This window comes from Colossoma macropomum, unplaced genomic scaffold (assembly GCF_904425465.1).
Source record: "Colossoma macropomum unplaced genomic scaffold, Colossoma_macropomum, whole genome shotgun sequence".
In the NCBI taxonomy this organism is placed as follows: Eukaryota; Metazoa; Chordata; class Actinopteri; order Characiformes; family Serrasalmidae; genus Colossoma; species Colossoma macropomum.
Window position 1 is genome coordinate 30,944,620 of NW_023494799.1, and position 23,750 is coordinate 30,968,369.

The following is a 23,750-nucleotide window of genomic DNA, read 5'->3' on the forward strand; positions in this document are numbered from 1 at the left end:
ATTACTCCAGTAAAAGTAGAAGTCCTCCCTTTAGACCTCCACTTGAGTAAAAGTACAAAAGTATTTACTTTCAAATGTACTTAAGTATCGAAAGTAAAAGTACTAAAAGATTAATTAACTTAATGCAACTTAGTTACAAGTTTAAGTTTAGTAAAAACTTGCTTTAAACACAGGTTCACAAATGAGTTTTCCTTTACCATATTGCATCTGTAGGTCTCTGTTCATAAACATAAACTAACCAAAACAAATTTACTATAAAATGAAATGTGTTTGTATAAATTCATAAAAAGACATACGCCAGTCACAACTGCATATGTGTACATATTTCTATATTGTGGTCTATTTACACAAAGTTAGGTTAGTTCATCATTTATGTTGGAATAGACACTCCCAAAATTTTACACTGCTGCACTGACGTTGAACCGTATGCTTGCGCTGGGTCGGTATGTCCAACAGGTCATAAAAATCTCAAAACAAAGTGCGCGCTGTGCCCTGATTGGTGTTCTTGCTTTGCGCTTCTTTCGTTTTGACGTTACGTTTTTATACACACAAAAGCCAAAAGGAATGACAGATTTTGCATAATGTAGTGGAGTAAAAAGTAAGATATTTGACTTTGAAATGTAGTGGAGTGAAAGTAAAAAGTCGCCCAAAATGGAGATACTTCAGTAAAGTACAGATACATGAAAAAACTACTTAAGTACAGTAATGAATTACATTTGCTTCATTACTGTCCACCACTGCTAAAAATACTCATAGCAACAACTGTTTAGTAAATATAAACACTGGAGTGTGTATTGCTGGTAATTGTAATGACAAATGTACTGATGTTTGATATCATGACAGCCTATGTCACATGTTCATTTTTGCTGTGTACTCTAGTTGGCCATCATGGCATAAAACATTATTACCTGTATCATATCAATTAACAGCAATAGTAAAATGACACTTTATATCACTGGATATTATATGTCATTACAAGTCTTTACAGCATATGACATCTGCCATGTTTACTCTGTGGTTATATGAATGCAGCAGTGCAGCAATACAGCAGGGTTCCAGTAAGTCTGTCTACTATCAGAAACCAAAAAATAGGTCAAGCCAGGATGCAGCTGTAGTGTTCCAGAGTCCAGAGGGTCCAAAGGGCTACAGAACAGCAAACATTGCCATGCTTTCTGCATCATCAACTGATTTCTCTGGTTATTTACATGTTCTCTTGCAATATTTAGTGCACTATATTGCTCCAAAGGCCTATTTGAGAAATATTTATATGGTCCAGTGGGCAGATAAAGCTCTCCATCAATCGCACATGCAGTATATGATTTTGATGAACAATATAAGGACAGTGAAAAAGTTACATATCACTGTACATACTATGTTATGGAAAGTGACCCTTATATGACATGCCCACAAGGCAGATGGACAGGAAGTGTCAAATGCTTGGGTAAGTTCAGATCCTTTCAATGTTGGTAAATAACGGTGACGCTATGAAAATGTATGTACATGTTGGCAACAGAAGAGCAGCATCTGCCACTGACCTGTGTTAGCCATGGACCTGTGCCATTGACCTGAGATGTTATCAAAGGCAAAGTAGAAAATATCTGGTGTTAAACCCATTATTTGTTTGGCCACAGCTCTGAAAGGATGTGATCATAGGATCTGGTGAAAGTTGGTCCCTTCAGAGACAAATAACATGCAGTGTTCATGCAACCCTTTACACAACACCCAAACATTTTTTTAGTGCGACTTACATGAGTGAATTATGTATGTACATTAAGGGTTGCACAACTATTCATTTTTACTAGTCTTTCAAAAACTAGAAGACTACTTGTCATTTACCATGGTGAAAAAATTGTGGTCACTCTTATGATAATATATTTTAGAACCTTCTGACAGTTGTCCATGTTTTCAGGCAACCGCTTTAACCAGTCTAGAAATCAGAGCTAATTTCTATCAACAACCAAAAATGTTTGGTTTAGTAGACATTAGTAGCAAATATATAGTATTTATGATAATATCCCCTCGTGTTTGCTAACCAGTGTATTACTTCATTTCTGTTTTTGCTGCATGTCATGCTAAAACAACACTCTGTTATCATTAAAAAGTACTTATTCACTCTTAATTTCCTCTTTTTTGCACATTTGTCTCACTAAATGGTTTCAAATCCTCATACAAACCGTGTTTGTTTTCTGTGAACCCAAAACAGTTTTAGGTTATGCTTATATTTATTTAAAGTTAATAGGAATAACTAGCTGTGCAATCTTTAGTAACAACAACTGCAACAAATGTTTCTCGTAATTTTGATTAGTTCAGTCTAAAACCATAATTTTGTTTCTTTTGAGCCATACAGAAGTCGACTCTCCCATGGAGACCATTTTTGCCCATTTTTTTTTTCTGAATGGCGGAATAACAGATGCTCCACCATATCTGAGGCAAGAGAGGCCTGCCATTTCTTAGATGGGTTCTGTTATGAGTTTCTGGGTGAGTCTTTGCTGTGCTCTTTGAGGATTTTTGTTAGACTGGCCATTTCTGGCAAGATTCACCACTGTTCCAAGTTTTCTCCATTTTCAGATAATGGCTCTCACTGCAATTTGCTTGAATCCAGAGCCTTAAAAATGGCTTTGTAACCCATTCCACTAACTGACCTTCTCTTCTAGACTTTCTCTTGCTTGCAGCATAGTGTGCTGCTTGTTGAGACCTTTCAGCGTATCTCACATCACTCGAAAGGTTCTATTTATGTGATGTTCAGAGTCAACAGAGCTGGCGGTGATCAAACCTGGGTGTGTCTAGTCTAAGTTTAAACTTTAAGACTGAGCGATTACTTTTTCACACAGGGCCAGCTGGTGTTGGACAACATTTTTCCTTCCATAAATAAAACGATTATTTAAAAACTGTAATTTATGTTTACTCAGGTTGTGTCTGTGGTATATTTGTATAAAGATCTTCTTGCAGTGCCATCATACTTGGTAAGATTCCTTTTACACAGAAAATGATAGCAACATTGATTAATATAACCTGGAGTTACAGCCCTACAGCCCATCTAATAGTAGGTAAAAGGTGGAATCTTACCTGACGCAGGAGCACTACGTCTGTAAAAACTACTGACGTGGTAGATACAGACCTCAGACCTTACCTCAGTAAAAAATACCCTCAAAACTCCTCATTTAAAACTATACTTGTCAGAATTCGTCAGTCAGGAGTCTAAGGAGCCCTTAGTGGAGGTCCTAAACATTGCAATTTCTTACTAGAACCAGTTAGGAGTAACCTACAATACTCCTCAAGTTACACCAGTTCTGGTCTTGATGTTCTCCTTCACTGCACACTGTAGTGTTTTCTCTGTGCCCAACAAACCCGAATCAACTTTTTTACTCATTATTGACATTATTGGTCAGTGCAGGAGTGTTATGAAGGAATAGATTTGTTTCCTGACTCAGGCATGCCAGAACTGCATCAACTGTAAATTGACAACAACAATGTTGTCAAAGGTCTGTTACTGCACTTACGTTTGGTATATTTTATTTCAGGAGAGAAGTGAAGTGTGAGAATTCAAGTTCACCTCCATAAGCTAGAAACAAGCAAAGTATCAGTAGCATCTATAAGACCTTGCTCAATACCTAATCTTCAGTCTTACTACATGACTACATGATGAAACAGTGGAAACTGCTGCATCATTTCAGGTGAAACAGAAGGAAACTGCAGCTTTGTGCACCAACCGTCGTTTTACATCTTTTCCGTTAACTTTGTTCAGTGCAGTTATTTTGGTTTCAATTGTTTGTCTTCTAAATTCAACTCAAACTAGCAGCTGTTTCAGTTTGTTGAGCTAGTTTTAATGCCGAGATAGTTTTTTCTTTTAATCCTGCTCTCCAAAAATAGTACACTGAAAGTTCTCCTCCTGTGTAGCTGCACTAGTCTTTGTGTATACCATTATGTCTGTCATGCTTATCTGTGCACCATGGATTTTGTCATTTATTTGGAAGAGCTACAAAACAAATATATATATAAAAAAATGTACTATGTGCAAATAACACACTGTCATTTAGAGGCTGTGTTACTGTTAACATCAAGTTTGGTGTTGAAAAGGCCATTAAATTAGCTGAAGAATGCATTCTGACATGTTTAGGACTCAAATTTATGACTCAAGACTTGAGACTTGCCTATATTGACTCAGGACTCGACTGTCCTGTTTCTACCTCTGGCCAGTGGTATGTACTGCTATAGTAATCTCAGTGAGTACAAACAACGTGTATTAATTAAGACATGCTGGGTTTATTTCAGAGCCCTGCACTGTGAGCGTTCCAGTTACAGATGTACACTAAATTGCCAAAAGTATTCACTCGTCTGCCTTCACACGCATATGAAATTGAGTGAGATCCCATTCTTAATCCATAGGGTTTAATATGATGTCGGCCCACCCTTTGCAGCTATAACAGCTTCAACTCTTCGGGGAAGGCTTTCCACAAGATTTAGGAGTGCGTTCATGGGAATAAACACCGCTCTAATTCATCCCAAAGGTGTTCTATCGGGTTGAGGTCAGGACTCTGTGCAGGCCAGTCAAGTTCTTCCACACCAAACTTTGCTTTGTGCACTGGCGCGCAGTCATGTTGGAACAGGAAGGGGCCATCCCCAAACTGTTCCCACAAAGTTGGGAGCATGAAATTGTCCAAAATCTCTTGGTCTGCTGAAGCATTAAGAGTTCCTTTCGCTGGAACTAAGGGGCCAAGCTCAACTCCTGAAAAACAACCCCACACCATAACCCCCTCCACCAAACTTTACACTTGGCACAATGCAGTCAGACAAGTACCGTTCTCGGTAAGACCGGACTCGTCCATCGGATTGCCAGATGGAGAAGCGTGATTCGTCACTCCAGAGAACACATCTCCACTGCTCTAGAGTCCAGTAGCGGCGCTTTACACCACTGCATTCGACACTTTGCATTGCACTTGGTAATGTAAGGCTTGAATGCAGCTGCTCGGCCATGGAAACCCATTCCATGAAGCTCTCTATGCGCTGTTCTTGAGCTAATCTGAAGGCCACATGAAGTTTGGAGGTTTGTACTGATTGAATTTGCAGAAAGTTGGCCACCTCTGCGCACTATGCGCCTCAGCATCCGCTGACCCCGCTCTGTCATTTTACGTGGCCTACCACCTTGTGGCTGAGTTGCTGTCATTCCCAATCACTTCCATTTTGTTATAAACCACTGACAGTTGACTGTGGAATATTTAGTAGTGAGGAAATTTCACGACTGGACTTGTTGCACAGGTGGCATCCTATCATGGTATCACGCTGGAATTCACTGAGCTACTGAGAGCGACCCATTCTTTCACTAATGTTTGTAGAAGCAGTCTGCATGCGTAGGTGCTTGGTTTTTATACACCTGGGCCATGGAAGTGATTGGAACACCTGAATTCAATTATTTGGATTGGTGAGTGAATACTTTTGGCAATATAGTGTACATCATATACAGCTACTTAATAGAGGAAGACAAAAAACCTATGCAAAGCATGGGCATCATATTGTGTTCACTTCTCAAGAAAAACATGCACTTGTGGCAGACAGTGTTGCAATAAAGGAGTCATTGCCTTGCCTGTTTGTCAGTAGACGTGATGTCTGAGAGAGTTTCATGTTTGTTTAGTGACTGATTCAGTAAATAACTGAATAAGATTATTCAACAAATTCAACTTCCATTCAGTTAGCAGAACAGTGGGTTGTGTTCAATCAAGTACACTAAGTAATGATGACCAAAAGGCGCATTGACTTTCATGAGTACTGAATGAACCAAATAAATGATTATTTTAAAAGACAGCATAATTGTAACTTCATGAAATATATATTTAGCAAAAATCTCCTGGGATCAGTAAATAAATATATAAGGTCTTCTTTTAAACGGATTTAAATGCAGCCTTCTACAATTTCTATTTGAACTGTTCATCTGTTGCTGAATGCCGTTCTTGCTTTTTTTTACGAATATTTCCACAATATCAATAAAGCATTTTGTAATGTATACCAGTTCTTCTTATGTTTATCTTTAATTTTTTGGTGGTTTGCTTTATTTACACAGTGTAAATCTCACACAGCAGAAATCTCACACAGCTAGTTACATATTGTGAATTGCATGCATTTGCACAAATAAAAATGATGATTAAAGTTCTCCACTTCTGCCAAAATAGCTGTATCTCACAGCATAAAATATGTGATTATATTTGCAAATATTTAGTATCTATCTTTGTAAAAAAAAGTGTTTCCAGTTGTTTGAATTGGAAGTATTTACATTCTTTTCAGTTCTGATTACTGATGTTCTTTTAGGAGGTACTTTCACTTGAGTTATATATTTATCCAAGTATTAATACTTTTACTTGAGTATGCGTTTAGGCTACTCTACCCATCTCTGAGAAGAGCGTCTGAGTCTCCACTTCTGTAATCATTTTCATCTTTTGGATTCTAAAGGAATCTCTGCTCTGTGGAAAATCAGCAAATATCAACAGAGCTGTGTAGTTCACAATAATAGGCAACAGTTAGCTAGTGCACTAGTTTTCTAGCCAGCTGGTCATATTTTTCAAACAGGCTGCTTGTTTCCTTTTGCCCCAGTAAATTTTAATTTTAATACAGTTCTGTTCAGTTCTACTCCAACATGCTAACACCTAAACCACTACACTGACTTTGTTCACAAGTCTGTATCCTGAACTGTTTATGTAAACATACAGTGCTGAGTATTTTACCCAGTCCTGCCTTTATCAGAGCTGTGAATTCGTCCTTTTTTTGGTAATTTTTAAAGAAGGGAACTGATTTATCTGTGTATTCCAGTCTCACTCCATGTCTGTTGTTATTTGTAAAGAAATCAAATCATAAAATATAGTAAAAATAATCATGAAAATGGTTTGAATGCTTTGAATGCTTTGAACTTTGTTTAGTTTACTTTACTGGGCTGGAAATACAGGAATGGGTGGACTTGAAAAATATTGACTGTGCTGAAAGCAGAACTTGCTTAGTCTTTCTATCGTCATACTAACCTTTTCAGCAAAATGAAGCGGAGTCTAGTTATTCTACATCTTTTCTTCTTGTGTTTCTGTGATTATGCTTCATCACAATATGGTAAGACTTTTTTACTTTATCTCTTTTTGGACTTCAAATTGAGAGTTAACACTGTTGCATCACGAGCAAATGGCACACTTGAAATGAACTCTAGGCCTTTTATCTGCTTACTTTGCTGCTTTATCTGCTTAATGAAAAAATAACTATTTTCATAACAAATTAAATTTAAGACTAAATTTGGGATCCTGACAAATCTAGCAACCATGATCAGGTTTGAACAGCAGGGAGCGGAGCAGGAAAGTAGAAGTGTCTTTTTTAGCAACCGTCTTAAAAAAACAGCTTTAACTAAAAGTTTAGTCTAAAGCATTTTCCTGCAGCTCTGGACAACCAGCCAGTACAGTCATTTAATCTCTGTAATAAATGCAACTAAGAACACGCAGCTAGATATCAATCTGGAATTCAAACTGATGCTGTCTCCTCAAACTGCAAGTCTTGCAAACATGTTAAGCGATGCTTCAAGCTGTGCATTAAGTTCCTATCTTTGTTCATTGATGAGTACATGAATGTATTTATGTATTTTATCGTATATAGTTACTGATGTTTGCTGGGAATAACAAGTGTGCTTTTTGTAAGCTTTTTAGTTGGTGTGACTGCATATACTTTAGCTTGAATGCAAATCTGAGTGCTTGTCTTTTCTCAAACATAGCTTCCAGTTCTTTCCACATCACTGCATTGCTGGTGACCCATCAATCCATCAACTTTTTAACCCAGCAACCCATTTTATTACGTGCCCAGTGACATTTAAAGCTAATTTTTAATGTAGTTTAACGGAGTCTTAGTTTAACTAGTCTAACTTCCGTTGCAAGAGATCATGTGTATATTCACCACATGTAACGTGTTCTCCACACACGCCACGCATTTCTACATGTTTCATTGGAGCTTTGTGGAGGGACTTTTCTGCAATATAACCTTACCTGGGCTAACGACAGGCCCGTTATCTGTTGGACAATGTTGATGAGCGCACCGCCGCCCCGTTTGAGCTCTGCCTTTACATGGCAGGTCCGTGTACCTTCTGTTCATTTGATTTTCATTTTGAAAACCAGTATTGAAAAACAGCAAATGGGTCGATTTCATTTTACAGTTTCACAAACTAATCATAAAATCAAATACCAACAACCAGCAATGGAATAAAGGGTCATATTCCAATGATCCAAATTTAGAATTTTCCATCATATGCGGAAATAAACATGCAGAGCGCAGGTGTGGAAGCTCAGAAGTCACAGAAATCAGGTCTGTGGTTCTGGTGTAATGGTCGGAGTAACAACTTTAATGATGGGTGGAGGAAGGACACCGGGGGCAGGTGTGAAGACAGAGAGCTTTTTATCATTCAAATTTTTTTACACAACGCAAAAACCACTTGGCTTTTCAGCCCACAGACAAATTAAGACAACACGCTCGCTGGGACTTTTCAGTCCTTTCTTCCTTTCTTTCTTTCTTTCTTTCTAGTTTAGTTCAGTTCAGCTCAGTTCAGTTCAGTTTAGCTCCACCCCTCCAATCGCACACTTCTTTGGGTTGGCCGTAAGACCCGCCCGTCTGAGCGATCTCAGAACTGCCTTCAAATGTTGCACGTTCCACTGCCAATCATTGCTGTATATGATAATGTCATCTAAATAGGCAGCGGCATAAGCACAGTGGGGGCAGAGAATTCTATCCATGAGTCGCTGAAACGTGGCTTTTGCTCCAAATAACCCGAAAGGGAGGGTGACAAATTGGTGTAACCCAAACGGCATGGAGAATGATGATAATGATAATAATAATAATAATAATAATAATAATAATAAGCTATAGTAATAGTAAAGGAAAGCTACAGTTGGCTGACTTTGTATGGTGAACTTAAGCCATTTTGTTTTTAACAAGAACAAGTGTACTATGACGCTCCCTAAAACGTTTCATCTGAGCCAGCTACATTTTCTGTGTTTCACGGATTCGTTTAAAAGCAGGCTGACCAATCAGAGCTTGCAGTCCAAACAAATATGCATCTTGATGGTGGAAGAACAGCTCATCTTGATTGGAGCAGAGCACAAAAGCTTCTACCATAAGCAACAAAAGCAACGTGCTGACTAAAAAAATGTAGAGTTTAAAGAAAATGTATTGTGGATCACAGCTGAAAGGCTAGAAAAAATACAGTTTATGTAAAGGAACAGTTTGGCAAAAAATCAAATGTACGCAGTTTCCCACTTACCCCACATGTAGTCTAGCAGCCAAGACTTCAAATTCAACATTATTAGTTATTTATAAAGAGAAAGAACAGAATGGCACGGTGCATTATCCTTCTGGAATATCCTATCACTGTTTGGGAACATGAACATGGAACCGTTACTCATCAGACCACACCACATGTTGGCAGTCCTCTAGGGGTCAGTTAGCAACTTTATGAGCCCAGGTGAGGCGCTGTGTCCGGTGTCGTGGTGTTAACAGAGGAACTCTTGTGGGTCTTCCACTCCCATATCCCATTGAAGCTGAGGTGCAATGACCTGCGGGATATGCATGTGGGGCCTCCTGCATTGAATGTGGATGTGATTTCTGCCAGACTCGCCTGTCTGTTTGCACAGACAGTTCTAGCCAGACACCACCGGTCACAATCATTAAGCATCTGTGGGCGGCCACTGCATCCTCTGTGGGTGGTCATGCCTTTTATGATGTATTGCCGGTACACACGTGACACTGTGGATCGAGGAATGTTAAATGCCCACACAACTTCAGAAATGGAATCTCCCATCTGCCTGGCACCCACTATCATGCCTCATCCAAACTCTGATAATTCACGTCACCTTGCCATGAGCATGTTAGCCAGTGTTCAGCTTCACTCACAAGATAGCACTTCAAAACTTAAACAATGTGGGCGTTCCCAAGCCGTCCCCTGAGGTAACGCCACTCCTTAATCAATTTACATACTGCTATCCCATGACTTTTGGCATGTCAGTGTATATCTATCAGGTACAGATCAAGCAAAGTTCTGACATCAAGCACTGCTTAGATAAGCTGCAATGTCATTAGAGTGGTATAGTTACAAATGTTAGTAACATCACATTTGAATTTATCAGTGTAAAAACATAGCTAGAAACTCTCTCTCATGATGAAGGTGCAGATTTATCCTCTAATCTCGTTTAAATGGCGCATTCCCTGCTGCAAGATCCTGTTGTCTAAAATGGCTGTGTTTAGCTACACAGTGAAGTCTTGTTCTTTTTTATAATTCACCCACATCGACAAGTCTGTGCAACCTTAATGAAGATATGGGTGCAATTTGAGTGGGTTGAGAGAAGTTTTAGGGATGTATTTACAGAACAGGGTTAAGTGCTTATTGACTTCTAGCGTTTGTTGGCAATGTTAGCCTAAAACTTGGCTGATGAATTACATCTGGGGTAAGTGGAAAAAGATGCAAATTAGATTTTTTGCTGAACCATTTCTTAGTTGGTTATATGTATATGTAAGTTGGTGGTGTCAGAATGTGTTTGAAGCTGACTGGTTCACAGAGAGGCTGAAATAGCAGGAAATGGCACACATGCTCAACTGAAGTCTGTCTCTAGGCTGAAGTTGCTTCAATTTTATGTTTATTTAAAGAGCCATCCATGCGAAACGCAGATATCTAACTAGCTGCAGCTCACACCTGCTCCTAGGATTTTATAAGGAAATGATCAAGAAGTAAAGACAAGCAGCATAATCTTGAGAGGTTAATAGAAAATATTCAGTTTTATTTGTGTGTCCTGTGTTTGGATTCCAGCTAAACCGAACGTCTGTGCTTCATTCCGTTTGGAAAATGGACTCACACATTATTTCACGAAGGACACAGATTCTCCCAGACCGTCTCAGGGTATTTACTACTCATGTGACGCAGATTATAAAACATTTGAATACACATGGTGGGGAGAAACAAGCTGCAGTCCGGATGCTTTGGACTACACACCACGGTGTATACGTGAGTCTATTTTCCTTGCTTTTTTCATAGCACCACATTTACAGCACAGAAGGGAATGGCTGATTTGGGGTTTCATGTCTTTTTGGTCTCTGTTAACAGACAAAAATAAGTGTGGCCGTATTCCCAACATTCCACATGGAAAACTAGCATATGACCAACAACATCAAAGGGATTTGGTCAATGTCTATTGTGATTTTGGCTTCAAAGCAAACACATCTTTCATCACATGTAAAAACGGACAGTGGACGACCACGAAATGTGAACGTAAGTTACATTTGATTATGACTTCAGTCCATTAAATCACCTGAGACCTGATGCGATGGCAGAAAAATTAATAATAATCCAATTTTGACATAGACAGTGGGTCTGCAGGCATGTAGGAACAGTAATCACTGAACTGTTTGTAGATTTTACAGAGTTTGAGAAGAATCTAAATCACAGTCTGTCTTGTTGTGTCAACTCATTAAAAGCCCAGGTCACAATTCATGTTGGCTTAAGTATCCAACTTTACTTCTTACAGTTTATTTTAATGTTGTTTGACCTTTTTCCATAGAATATTCAAATGAACTCAAACTTCACTTGAGACTCCTCTATTAATAGAATAAAATGGAGTTGGAGTTTTTCTTGAACTTAAACTAATGTTAAATTGCTTAATAAACAAGTATTGTGTTGTCTTTCACACTGCTTTCACCACAAAGTAACCGTTTCTCAAAAAATGCATTTTTAGCCCTAACAGGTGAAAACTATGGTGCTCCTCCACAAGTAGAAAATGCAGTCATCACTGAATACACTCAAGAGCCACACCAAACAATGGTGAGATTTGAATGTCGAGAACATTTTGAACTAAAGGGGAGACAGACAGTTTACTACATAAACAAACACTGGGATAAAACACCTACATGTGAATGTGAGTACATGTATTTATGATGATGATGATGATGATTATTATTATTATTATTATGATTATTATTATTATTATTATTATTATCATTATTATTACAAAACCAAAAAAGGATCAGTTTCATTTGATTTTTTTATCGTATCTTTTTAATCTTAATGTCTTTATATGCTAGTGTCAAAATCTGCATGTGGAAAACCTGAAACGAAGATAACCCATGGCATCATTAAAGATTCTGAAGAGATCATGGACTACTACACAGAAGGAGATACTGTGGAATATAAATGTTTTGAGGGATTCATGTTTGAGGATGAAACGTCCGCACGCTGTACTGACGGGAACTGGATTTACCCAAAATGTATACGTAAGTACATTTTAGACAGAATATTGTGACTCAATGTTTTTTTTCATTCCTAATAGTAGTGCTGTGTGTTAGTACTGTGTTTGTTGTGTTTATTGTGTGCTGTTTCACTGCCTCTTCATGGTGGCATCATTCCGTAGCTGCCTTTTCCACTGTTTAAGCTTTATGCATTAAGTTTAAACTTGCGTGTGCAGGGAGAGAGGTACATATGACTTGCATAAAACACTGGTACCTGTCTGTGTAGCTGTGCAGCTAAACATGCTGTGTTTAGGCTGGAGAAAACAATACAATCCTATGGAAATTATTTAGCTAGCTGACATGGAACCAAAAAAGACCACTCGATTAACTTCTTAAGGTACTGTTACCTAAAGGCACGTTCAAAATAACCTCAGAGAATCGTTTTTGGTCTTAGAATTGCTGTTACATTACTTTGCTAGTCTGTCTGTCCAACAGGGTTATACAACAAATTTAGTAGCAAGGAAGCAAACAGAGGAGGCCATTTATAAACATGATTTTTTAGTAAAAACCAAACTGCCTCAGTCATTCAAAAGCAAAAGGAAATCTTTTATTCACTGTGGGTTAAATCAGTAGATGAGCTAATGGTAGTGCTAACAGTTTAATGTTAGATGAGGGGCAGACATCGCCTTAAGCACAAGGTACATTAGTTCCTGCCAGTGGATCATGTGAAACATGTTGGCTTAAGATAAGATAAGATAATCTTTTATTAGCCCCACAACGGGGAAATTCTCAGTATAACAGCAGCAAAGGGAGAACAAGACAGTCAAGAAAAAGAAAAGAAGTAACAAGAAGAGAATTAACAAGCAAGTAATTAACTTTGTTAATTACTTAACAAGGTTTTTATAGTTTGTTACTTGTTACTATATAGACAATATATATAAAATACTAAAATGAATGAATTCACAGTGTATGTTCTGGAGGTGTGTGAGGTCTAATGTGGGGTGGAGGAGGTCCTACTGGGAGCAGTGCTGGTTGTACAGTCTAACAGCAGCAGGAAGGAAGGACCTGCGATAGCGCTCCTTCACACACTTGAGGTGAAGCAGCCTGTCACAGAAGGACCTGCCCAGTGCTGCCAGAGTGTCATGCATGGGGTGGGAGCTGTTCTCCAGCATGGATGCTAGTCTGGCTAACATCCTCCTGTCTCCCACCATCTGCACTGGGTCTAGGGGGCTTCGAAGGACAGAGCTGGCCCTCTTAATGAGTCTGTCAAGCCTCTTCCTGTCCACAGTTGAGATGCTGCTGCCCCAGCAGACACTCCATGAAAGATGGCTGATGCCACAACAGTGTTGAAGAAGGTTCTCAGGAGTGCCCTCTGCACTCCAAATGACCTCAGACTCCTAAGCAGGTAGAGTCTACTCTGGCCTTTCCTATAAAGTGCACTAGTGTTCTCTGACCAGTCCAGTCTATTGTTGAGGTGAAAACCCAGGTACTTATAAGAGTCCACTCTCTCAGTGTCCCTTCCCTGGATGTTCACTGCTGGAGGGAGGTGACTGCGTCTGCGAAAATCCACCACCATCTCTTTCGCTTTCCCTGCGTTGATCAGGAGGTGGTTCCTCAGATACCAGTCCACAAGTCCTGGGTCAGTTCTCTGTACTCTCTGTTGTCCTCATCTGTAATGAGTTTGATAATCCTGTGCCCTCACATACTGTGGTCAGTTGGTCAGGTAGTCCAGATTCCAATTTGATAGGTGGTGATCCACCCCTGTGTTCTCCAGCTTGTCCCTCAGGAACCCAGGCTGTATAATGTTAAAAGCACTGGAGAAATCAAAGAACATGATTCTCTCAGTGCTCCCAGGCTTCTCCAGGTGAGAAAGAGCTCTGTGAAGCAGGTAGATGACAGCATCATCCACTCCAATGCCAGGTTGATAGGCAAACTGGAGTGGGTCCATAGATGAGCTGACCAGAGGGCAGAGATGCACAAGACCAGCCTCTCTAGTGTTTTCATCAGGTGCGATGTCAGTGCCACTGGCCTGTAGCTGCTGAGGTTCTTTGGTCGCTGTGTCTTTGGCACTGGTACCAAATAAGATGTTTTCCATAGTTGTGGTTCCCTCCCGAGCTGACGCTGATGCCATCTGGACCCGCAGCTTTCCTCATTTTGATCTTTCTGAGCTCCTTTCTCACCTGGGCTGTTGTAAGGCACAGATTGGAGCAGGGGGGCTGGGTGCTGGAGTGTGCGGGTAGGGGGGTTGAGCTGGCAGCAGAGTGACCAGTGGTGGGTGGCTGTGAGGTGAGAGTTGTGAAGAGGGGGGTAGTTGTGGGAGAGGGGGCAGTGCAGTGCCCTGAGAGTCCAGAAGAGGTGGTTTGCAGCAGGGGTAATTGTGCAGGGGGGTGGTGTGTGATCAAATCTATTGAGAAATAGATCGTTCACCCGCTTTTGGTCTCCTACTGCCAGGGGGTCAGGTTTCTTGTGCGCAGAGTTTGTTTTTAGGCTTTTCCAGACCCCACTGATGTTGTTATTCTGCAGCTGTTCCTCCATCTTCTTTCTGTAGCTGGCTTTTCTCACCCTGATTTTCCTTCTCAGTTTCCTCTGCACAGCTCTCAGTTCCTCCTTGTCACCTGATCTAAAGGCCCTCTTTTTCTGCTTTGTAGTAACGTTAGCAGGAGGACAGAAGACACTGAGCTGCTAGTTTATTAAATACGCCTGCCTTGTACGTCTGTTGGCCATTTTATCTTCTACACAAACTAAATGCTGACGTAAACAACATGTTGCTATGGTGAATACTAGGTTGCTATGCTCAATGCAGTGAAGCAACTACCGTAGCGTTAAATAAACGTTTGTACAGTGTCAGTGTTTTTAGCATTCATTTTTACCATTTACACTTCTGTGTGTGAAAAGTTCTCAACTTTTGACAATGTCAACTATTTTTTTTAAGCCACCACAACCCTGGCTCTTCCAAATGTACAGAGTGCTGCTTCATACTGATATTGATGATCATAAGTGCAGTAATGACATCTGAGATTAAACACTGAAAAGAAGATGTGCAGGACCCTGCAATTTATATTAAATCCTAAAGGTCCATCGCTGCCCCAGCTTATTGTTTTTTATTTTGTTTTGTTTTGTTGTTTTTTTTTTGGTTAAAATTATATATAGTACTGTGCAAAAGTCCACCCTTTATTTATTTCAGAAAGCATGTATTTAACAGAAAATGACACAAAAGCCTCAACAACTAAATATAAATACAGCTTTATTAGAATTTAATGTGCCCACCAGCTACAGCTTCCTTTCTTTTCAGGAGACTTGCTTTCAGTTTCTCAAAGAAATCTGCAGGGGTGTTTTCCAGTTTCTTTTAAAGACCCTCGACGTTCAGTCTTGAAGTTCAGAAGTTGGTTGCATTTTCTGCATGATTCAGGTTATCCCAAAACTCAGGGCTCCATAAGCTCAAACACGAACTGCACAGACTTGTACATGCAGCAGTAAGTTCTCTCCTGCTGTTATATAGTAGAAGAATCAGGTGAGGAAAGATCTCCCACGCTGCTGTTCATCAGCGTGTCTATTTAAAATTTAAATGATGTCATGTGATGTCCATGATTCATGGATTTGCCACTGGAGTACATCTTATTGTCTAATAATACTTTTACCACCAAAGGTGTGCTTGGTTTTTATCTTTTGCCAAAAAATATGAGAGTAATATCAAACCATAATATATGCAATTTGGGGACTTTTCTAATCTTTGACACTTTTAACTACTGAATAAGTGTTTTCTACAGGTTATTACTATAGACTCCACCTGCCTCCATCCATTTCCTAATTTAAAGGTGCTGTATATGCACTTAAAACAGAAAGTAGTGATTTATAAATCTACTTTGACCTGTACTTGAACAAAAACAGTACAGACAAGACATGTTTTACCATATTTCATTAATTTAATCTTTCTGAAATTGATGCCTGCAGCATGTTCCAAAAAAGTTGGGATGGGGCCACAGATAAGCTTGAGCCCAGCAAATTCTACCACATCTCTCGATGTTACTGACATATGACCTCTGCTGTGCATAGTACTGTTTCAACCTGCATTTGTGGACGCAGCGACAAACTCTGTTTATTCGCAGCAGTTTGTCAAAGTATTCCTGCAGCTTCATTTAGTGAATGACATTTAGTCAACACTGCAGACATAAAGCTGAAACTAAACACTGAAAACTGCCAATATTGGTGAGATGGATAACATCTTATCAGAGCAAAGAAGTACTTTGGCTAGTTGCTTGTGTGAATGTTAATGTCTTTTTAAAGGGGAACATAAAGTCAGCGATGCCTTTGGGAGCAGCTTGTGTTGGGCGGACACAGCTGCTACTGGTTGTTTTTTTGTTGTTTTTGGAAGGTAGGAAGAGTTAAAGTGGCACACAAATGCACAAAAGTAAAATGTGGACGAATTAAATACTGATAGATTTGATGTACTTCGTGTGTGTTTAGGATTATTTAGATCGCAAGAAGCAGAAAATGAAACTAACTTTCAAGGCTGAACTTTAGATTTCTTTGAAAAACTGAAAGCAAGTTTCTCAAAAAGAATGGAAGATGTAATAAGGGCAAAAGTTGGAAGTGATTTTTTAGGGTAAATACATGAGAAATACATTTGAGTTGCTTAAGAAAGAATTATTGTATTTTCATTCATCCTTCGTTTCACCACAAAGTCTGAAAAAATGATTTTGTGCCTAATAGGTGACATCTGTGGGCCTCCTCCACAGGTAGAAGATGCGGATATCAGGTCTTCCATTGAAGAGCCACGAAAAGAAGTGACATATGAATGTCATGAACATTTTGAACTGAAGGGGAGACACACAATTTCCTGCAGAAGCAGAGGCTGGGATGAAGCACCTACATGTGAATGTAAGTACGGGTGAAAAATGCCCAGATATTATTTACAACCCAAGATGTGGCCCTAGATGTTTTACAAAGGAAAAAAAAGTTTAATAAGAACAATTTTGATATTTTAGAATACTTTTGAGATCAAAAGTTGGGACAGTAGGAAAACAGAAGGCAGTGATTTATGAATCTATTTTGACTTGTACTTGAACAAAAACAGTACAGACAAGATATTACCATATTTATATATACCATATTTCATTAACTTAATCTTTCTGCAGTTGATGCCTGCAACATTTTCCAAAAAGGTTGGCATGGGGGCAACTTAAGACTAGAAATATTGTGAAATGTTCTGACAACATCTTATACAGGTGATGCAATCATGCTTGGATATAAAATGAGCATTGAAGAAAGCCCTAGTCCAGCGTGCTGCTCCGGAGCCACATGCGGCTCTTTTACTTCTCTTTTACAGCTCCACAGCAGAATTAGATTTTAGGCAATAATAAATAATCTTCCTCTGCAGTAAAATAAAGCTTTGCTGAGTCTTCTAACACACATTTCTAACACAATTGTTTAATACTAAATGGTTATAACAGCCACAATTAAGGCATAACTGCTTACCAGCCTTTAAACCTGAAGATTGGCATGCAGACTGCTGGTCGCACAGCAACGCAGACAATGATCCTGCCTAGCTAGTAGCTAACCAAAAGGCAAAGAAAAAAAAAAAAGTTTAGAACATTGATCATTTAGAAACGAATTGACACATTGAAATTTATAAGCAATACAGCTGGTTTTCCTGATATAGTTATTCTGCAGTGAGAAACTGTCAAACACTAAAAGTCAGAAGCTAAAGCCAGCTTTTCGTCCGCCAGCTTCTTTGCTCTGATAAGATGTTATCCATCTCACCAATATTGGCAGTTTTCAGTGTTTAGTTTCAGCTTTATGTCTGCAGTGTTGACTAAATGTCACTCACTAAATGAGGCTGCAGGAATACTTTGACAAACTGCTGCCAATAAACACAGTTCATCGCTGCGTCCACAAATGCAGGTTGAAACAGTTCTATGCACAGCAGAGGTCATATGTCAGTAACGTCGAGAAATGTGGTAGAATTTGCTGGGCTCAAGCTTATCTGAAATGGACCTGTACATAGTGGAAACATGTATTATCGTCTGATGAGTCAACGTTTCACATTGTTTATAGAAATAAGTGACATTGTGGTCTCCAGTGTAACGTAAATATGTGACGCTGTTACAAGCTGACATGAGAATCTTGCAGGGTCTGTTTCTCATGTAGAACTGTAAATGTTAAAAGTTGATGCTGAAAAAAGTTGACGCTGTACAAATGTTTATTCCTTGTTGCTGTTGTCACGTCTCCGTGTTCAGCCTAACAATCTGGTATTTCACTTAGTGAGTGTAGTAGATAAAATAGTCACTGAGAGGTACAAGGTATGTGTACGTAATAAACTGGCAGGTCAGTGCCTTCTCACTCTCACTTCTGTTATTACCAGGAGCATTGGCTGGACATGTAAAGATCCGCCGCTCAGTCCAGTTCACTGTAGGATTGTTTTGGGGGTATCCTGACTGAGAATGTTTTAATGAACCTGTACAACTGAATTTTTACTTTTTCAGTGTGATGTTAGGAAGGACACATCAACAAAAGCAGGAATTCAGAATTAATCATCGGTGTGTCTTGTAAATACAGTTAAAGGAAAAGAAGCAAAAAACACTGCTTGTAACAGAAAATATCCCCATCCATTTCCTGATTTCTAGGTTTCCAGTTTTTTAAAAGGTAGGATTTTAGGCATTAGATGTGTTCAAGTCATTACAGCTCAGGTACATGCTCTCTAATCACAACTGTCTTAGATTGTGTGTTTTAAAGCACACATCGATTTGATTTTTTTAAGACTGACCCGTTGTTGTTTTCATTGTACCATCTTCAGTAAAGCATGATCAACCTGGTACAACACCTTCCAAGACTACTGGCAAAGGTAAGAAGCTCTTCACAGTTTCGGGCTTAGATTTTAGCCTATATTACTAATTTTTTTCTAGCAAGGTTATTTGTTGCTTTACAGGGTCAGCAGCTCAGATAAGTCCTACACCACTATCCTGTGTTACATTAAATATTTTACACACATGTTATTTTGTTGTTTTAAACTGTTCAAATGATGTGTTATTTGGAAGCTGTATCAAACCTAGTGTACAATTCTGCAAGAAAATGTTTCTTAGAAAACTAGTTTTGATATTTTATAAAACCTTTAACATCAGTGTTTTATAAGCTTGTTCTTATGTATTTATGGCTTTATAACAGCATCAGTTCTCCTTATCTAGGATAAATACAAGCTAAGGCAACAAGAATCTGTCAAGAATTTGACATAGGCCAAAAAAACTTGCCATAGCAAATTAAGTTACAACTCTTTTAAATAGCATTTTCATGTGCTTGTCTGTGTGTGTGTGTGTGTGTGTGTGTGTCTGTGTGTGCGTGCGTGTGTGTGTGTGTGTGTGTGCGCAAAAACCACACTAGACTGTGGCCGGCCTCCACAGATTGAAGATGCCGTACAGGATTTTAAGGATCGATATGAGCACGGTGAAGAAGCTGCTTATGACTGTCCTGCATTCTACAAAAAGGAAGGTTATCTGACCTGCACACAAGGCAGATGGACAGGAAGTGGGAAGTGCTGGAGTGAGTAGTTGCATTTTATTCTTTTCCATTCTTAAGTTGAATCAAATATAAAGTAACTACGCATTAGCACCTGCAGAAAATGTTATTTATACATATATAGAGATGTACATTAGGGCTGCAGCAACTATCGATAATATCATCAAGTTATACTGATTGGTTAGGTTGAGACGTTTGCAAGTCCCATTTATATCATGTGACTGAAAGAGAAATACAAATAGCAGAGACTGCAGCAAAGAATCATGCATGAACCAAAAAATCAAAAACTATAAAACATTTTACTTCAGCGTTGACTGTTCCAAAAGGTTCCAAAGGCAGCGTAACCGTCAGGCGTGAGTAACCCAGAGAATATATACTGCATCCACGGCAGAAGCTAAACCTACTGAGATACTAATACCTTTTACAAACACAGTCAATAGTAAAACACAGCACATCACAGTCTTTTAAAACTGTTAGTCTAAACTGCTCAGCTACACAGTCATCATGGTTGCTAGTAGGCTAATGCACACAGACTAGCTCTATCCTTTTAGTGTTTTTCTCTGGGGTTTTAGCCTCCGTTCCAATGTAAACAGAGCTTAGGGTCACTGAGGTTTTTTAAAACGCTATCTTCAGTAACTGAATGTGGACTAATAAGAAAACATATATATTTGAAAAATATAAAATATCTTTGTATCTGACAGGCTGACTGGACTGTGTGTGTGTGATCTGTAATACTGACGACACAGAAGCTAAAATTTGTAGCAGTGCCCTAAACAAAAGCTCTTTTTAGAAAATATGAATTAGAAGATAGGGTACAAGGTTTATGATTTTTTTTATAAAGGAAGAGTAATTCTTGTATTTTAATTGGCTGATTGAAGCTCACCTTTAAAAAATGATGTCAGTGAGGAAATGTGACTGGTTCAATCAATCAGTCAATCAATCAATCAATCAATAACTAAATAAATAAGCAAGCAAGCAAATACATGGGCATGTAATTAAAAAAAATAATCAAAGAATGCATTTGAAACATTAGACGTCAGAAACTTTAAACATTACAAAAACACTGTTATTTAACCTCTTATGTTTGTGAGTATATTTTGGTTTTCCATCTGAATTTAAATGCCCAAATCACAAGGCAAATTATGAAGTAGCTGCATGAAATGAATGTAAAGTTTTTTTTTTTTAATGTTCACCTCAAATTAATGTGTTTTATTATCATAAACATAATGCCATATGCTTACAATTTACTGCTGAAAGCCAAAAATCTCTCTTTGTATTTTTTCATAAAAATAATTTTTACAGAGCAGATCACTGAAGAGACACCATCTCAGATTCAGTTTCTAGCACAGATTTGTGGAGAATGGGTCAAATTTCAGGAGGAAGAACAAATGTCAGTTCAGCTTCTTGTATTATAAAGTTTTAAATTACATTTCCCATCTATTGGACTGGAAAGACCACAGTTACAGCCCTCATATGAAGTATGAAGTATGAAGTTATGAAGTAAAGAATATGGCGAAGTGCGTTTTTGGACCATCAGCGGTTCCACAGAGTTAAAGAGGTTAATATCATTTAAACACACATTTTCAGGTGTAACCAAACCAAATTATTCTAAACGTTTACTGCTCAGTGATAGAAGCTGATTTCAGCTAATTTATTTCAGCAAATGTCAAAAATGAGTTCATGAATAAAATGGCACCTCAGGGTCACTGCTGTGCTGTGAAGAGCGGTTGAGGACTGTGCAAAGTGACAGATGAGCTACAGTCAGTAATCATGTACACTGTAAACTTAAATCAGAAGACTCATTAATTTTATTATTATTAGACTTATTAAGCGAAGTTACGTAACAGGTTCAGCTTAAATAACCTTAGATTTGTGTCATAGTTTCTTTCGACTTTTCCTGGATCCACACTTACTTGCAGCAAGTAAGGTTGACTGAAGCAGCCTAGTAATTTTAAAAGGGTCTTGCTGAGCTGGCAGCGCTCTACTTTTTGAAGTTCTGCTTAACCTTAAACTTAAGTAAAAAACACATTCCTGTGTAATGAATGGGCATCAACTGAAACAACTTTATTATTTTAAATGGACAGTTTTATACAGTAAATAAACAAACAGCTCAGATAAGACAAGAGTCACAGATTTCTGAGGACTCGACTGGCTTTATGAATCTTTTCCACTGTGTCTGAAAGCTGTTTGAGGACTGATATGTATCATTTATTGCTGGTGAAAAAAATAATGTGATGTAAAATACATTCAAACACAACATTTCAGCATGATGAATTTATTTTGACTTAAAATTAACATTAAGCAAAAGAGAACGAATGAAAATATGGAAACATATAAGTTAATTAACATAAACCAACCAAATCGCTAAGGATGCTGGGAAGCGTTTTGGGAAACTTGCGAAACTTGCGAAACTTTTCAGGCAGTAGGACTTATCCGGATGAATTGACTAGCTAGATTTACCTAAGTACCCAAGTTATTACACAAGAAATTGTTACTTGATTTGCATTAGCAAGTTTAACAAAAGTAAACCAATAAAAATTAAGATAGTACAGCTGTTGTGTTTTACAGTGTACCTATAATGTGCACCTCTATGGTCAGCTGATTAAATGACCAATTACAGATGAACTACATTAATGTATCTAATAAACAGGCAAGTCGCTGTGTATCCGGGCAGTTGTAGTTGGACGTTAGCCCTTAAGGGAGGTCATAAACAATAATTAGTCACTACAACTAGTCTCTCAATTTATGAAGTAGATCAGTGATTCACAATGCTGGTCCTGATGTTCTTCTTCTCTGCACATTTTAGTGTTTATTCTGCTAACAGCACACTTGACTCCACTCATCGTCTCATTACTAAGCTTCATTAGGTTAGCTCGAGCTGGGAAAACACAAAAAATGTGCAGTTCAGGGAATCCAGGAATTAAAATGAGGAAGAGGAACTCCAGAGTTACACAAACCACACAGAGCAGAGTGATACACAGAGGAGTAACTGTATTATAATAAGGAGATGCTCTTTTTTCCATCTGTATGTTTTCCATGTCTTAATCTGTACTATGTACTGTCAGTTATTTCACTGAACACAAACACAACCATGAATGCACTAATTAAAACATGTTTGTTTGATTTCAGAACCCTGCACTGTGGATCTTAAAGCTATGGATGAACATAATATACAGCTAAGGCATAAATACACAGAAAAAATCTATTCAACACATGGAGATTTTATTGGGTTTTCTTGTAAAAGCGGATATAGACCAGTGGAAGGCAGTCTTTCCTTCCGTCAGAGCTGCAATAATGGAGAAATTCCCTTGCCTGTTTGTGAATAGTGAGTCACAGGTTCCCTTTAAAGTGCTGTGGGGGGTTAGTTGTGCACTTCACTGCTTAAAGAAGAATCAGTCATTTTAACCTGCTGTCTTAGAAGTTTAGATGTTTGTGTGGTGATAAATAACTGAGGAGGCTGCCATTCAAACTACATTCAGATAAACTTCCATTCAGTTAGCAGAAGAATGGATTGTGTTCAGTCAAACACAATAAATGATGATAACCAGAGAGCTTCACTCACTTTCATGAGCTAAATAAACCAAAGAAATGATGATTGTAAAACACAGTGTTCGATATAATTAATCGATCCATCTACTGGGAGATCAAATGAAATGTCATTTACAAACTTAACCTCTTAAGTAGCATTAAAGCAGAAGCCCTTTGAACTACTCTTAAGCTTAGCTTCCTCTATGTTGTTCATTATTTGTTTTCCAGCAAAATTAATAAAGCATTTGACTTGTGACTTGAGTTACTGACTGATATTTTTATGCTTAAACTTTTATTTCTCAAATCTCCTCTAGTGATGCTACCATGGTGCATTCGACTAGCCTATAGCTCTCTTCATGTAGTGAGTATCATCAGAGAGAATAATGAGGGGGTGTGGATTATCACACCCCCTCATTATTCGTTTTCAGATGTTGAAACTGAGAAATTTTATTGTTTTTTTGAAAAATATCTGCCCATTTGGAATTTGATGCTAA

General features: G+C 38.5%; 1 protein-coding gene across 2 annotated transcripts; it reads left to right on the forward strand.

Moving 5' to 3' along the window:
* The first annotated feature begins 6,931 nt into the window (after positions 1–6,931).
* Positions 6,932–23,517, forward strand: LOC118818714 (coagulation factor XIII B chain-like). 2 transcript variants are annotated; one of them, XM_036586071.1, is made up of 9 exons: positions 6,933–7,086; positions 10,808–11,002; positions 11,102–11,266; positions 11,730–11,909; positions 12,076–12,264; positions 16,930–17,097; positions 19,013–19,060; positions 19,594–19,752; positions 22,858–23,517. In XM_036586071.1, exons 1-9 carry the CDS (start codon positions 7,017–7,019, stop codon positions 23,052–23,054), a joined length of 1,371 nt encoding a protein of 456 aa, XP_036441964.1. In that variant the 5' UTR covers positions 6,933–7,016; the 3' UTR covers positions 23,055–23,517. The 2 variants fall into 2 exon arrangements, with proteins under 2 accessions (XP_036441965.1, XP_036441964.1); XM_036586072.1 differs by lacking the exon at positions 16,930–17,097 and having other exon boundaries at positions 6,932–7,086.
* Positions 23,518–23,750: the final 233 nt, after the last annotated feature.

What these genes read in the sequence shown, in the direction of transcription:
- LOC118818714 (XM_036586071.1), top strand. Translation starts at nt 7,017, where the DNA reads ATGAAGCGGAGTCTAGTTATTCTACATCTTTTCTTCTTGTGTTTCTGT. An exon ending in CTACACACCACGGTGTATAC is followed by an intron (nt 11,003 to 11,101) that starts GTGAGTCTATTT and finishes CTCTGTTAACAG; the next exon opens with ACAAAAATAAGTGTGGCCGT. An exon ending in GACGACCACGAAATGTGAAC is followed by an intron (nt 11,267 to 11,729) that starts GTAAGTTACATT and finishes ATGCATTTTTAG; the next exon opens with CCCTAACAGGTGAAAACTAT.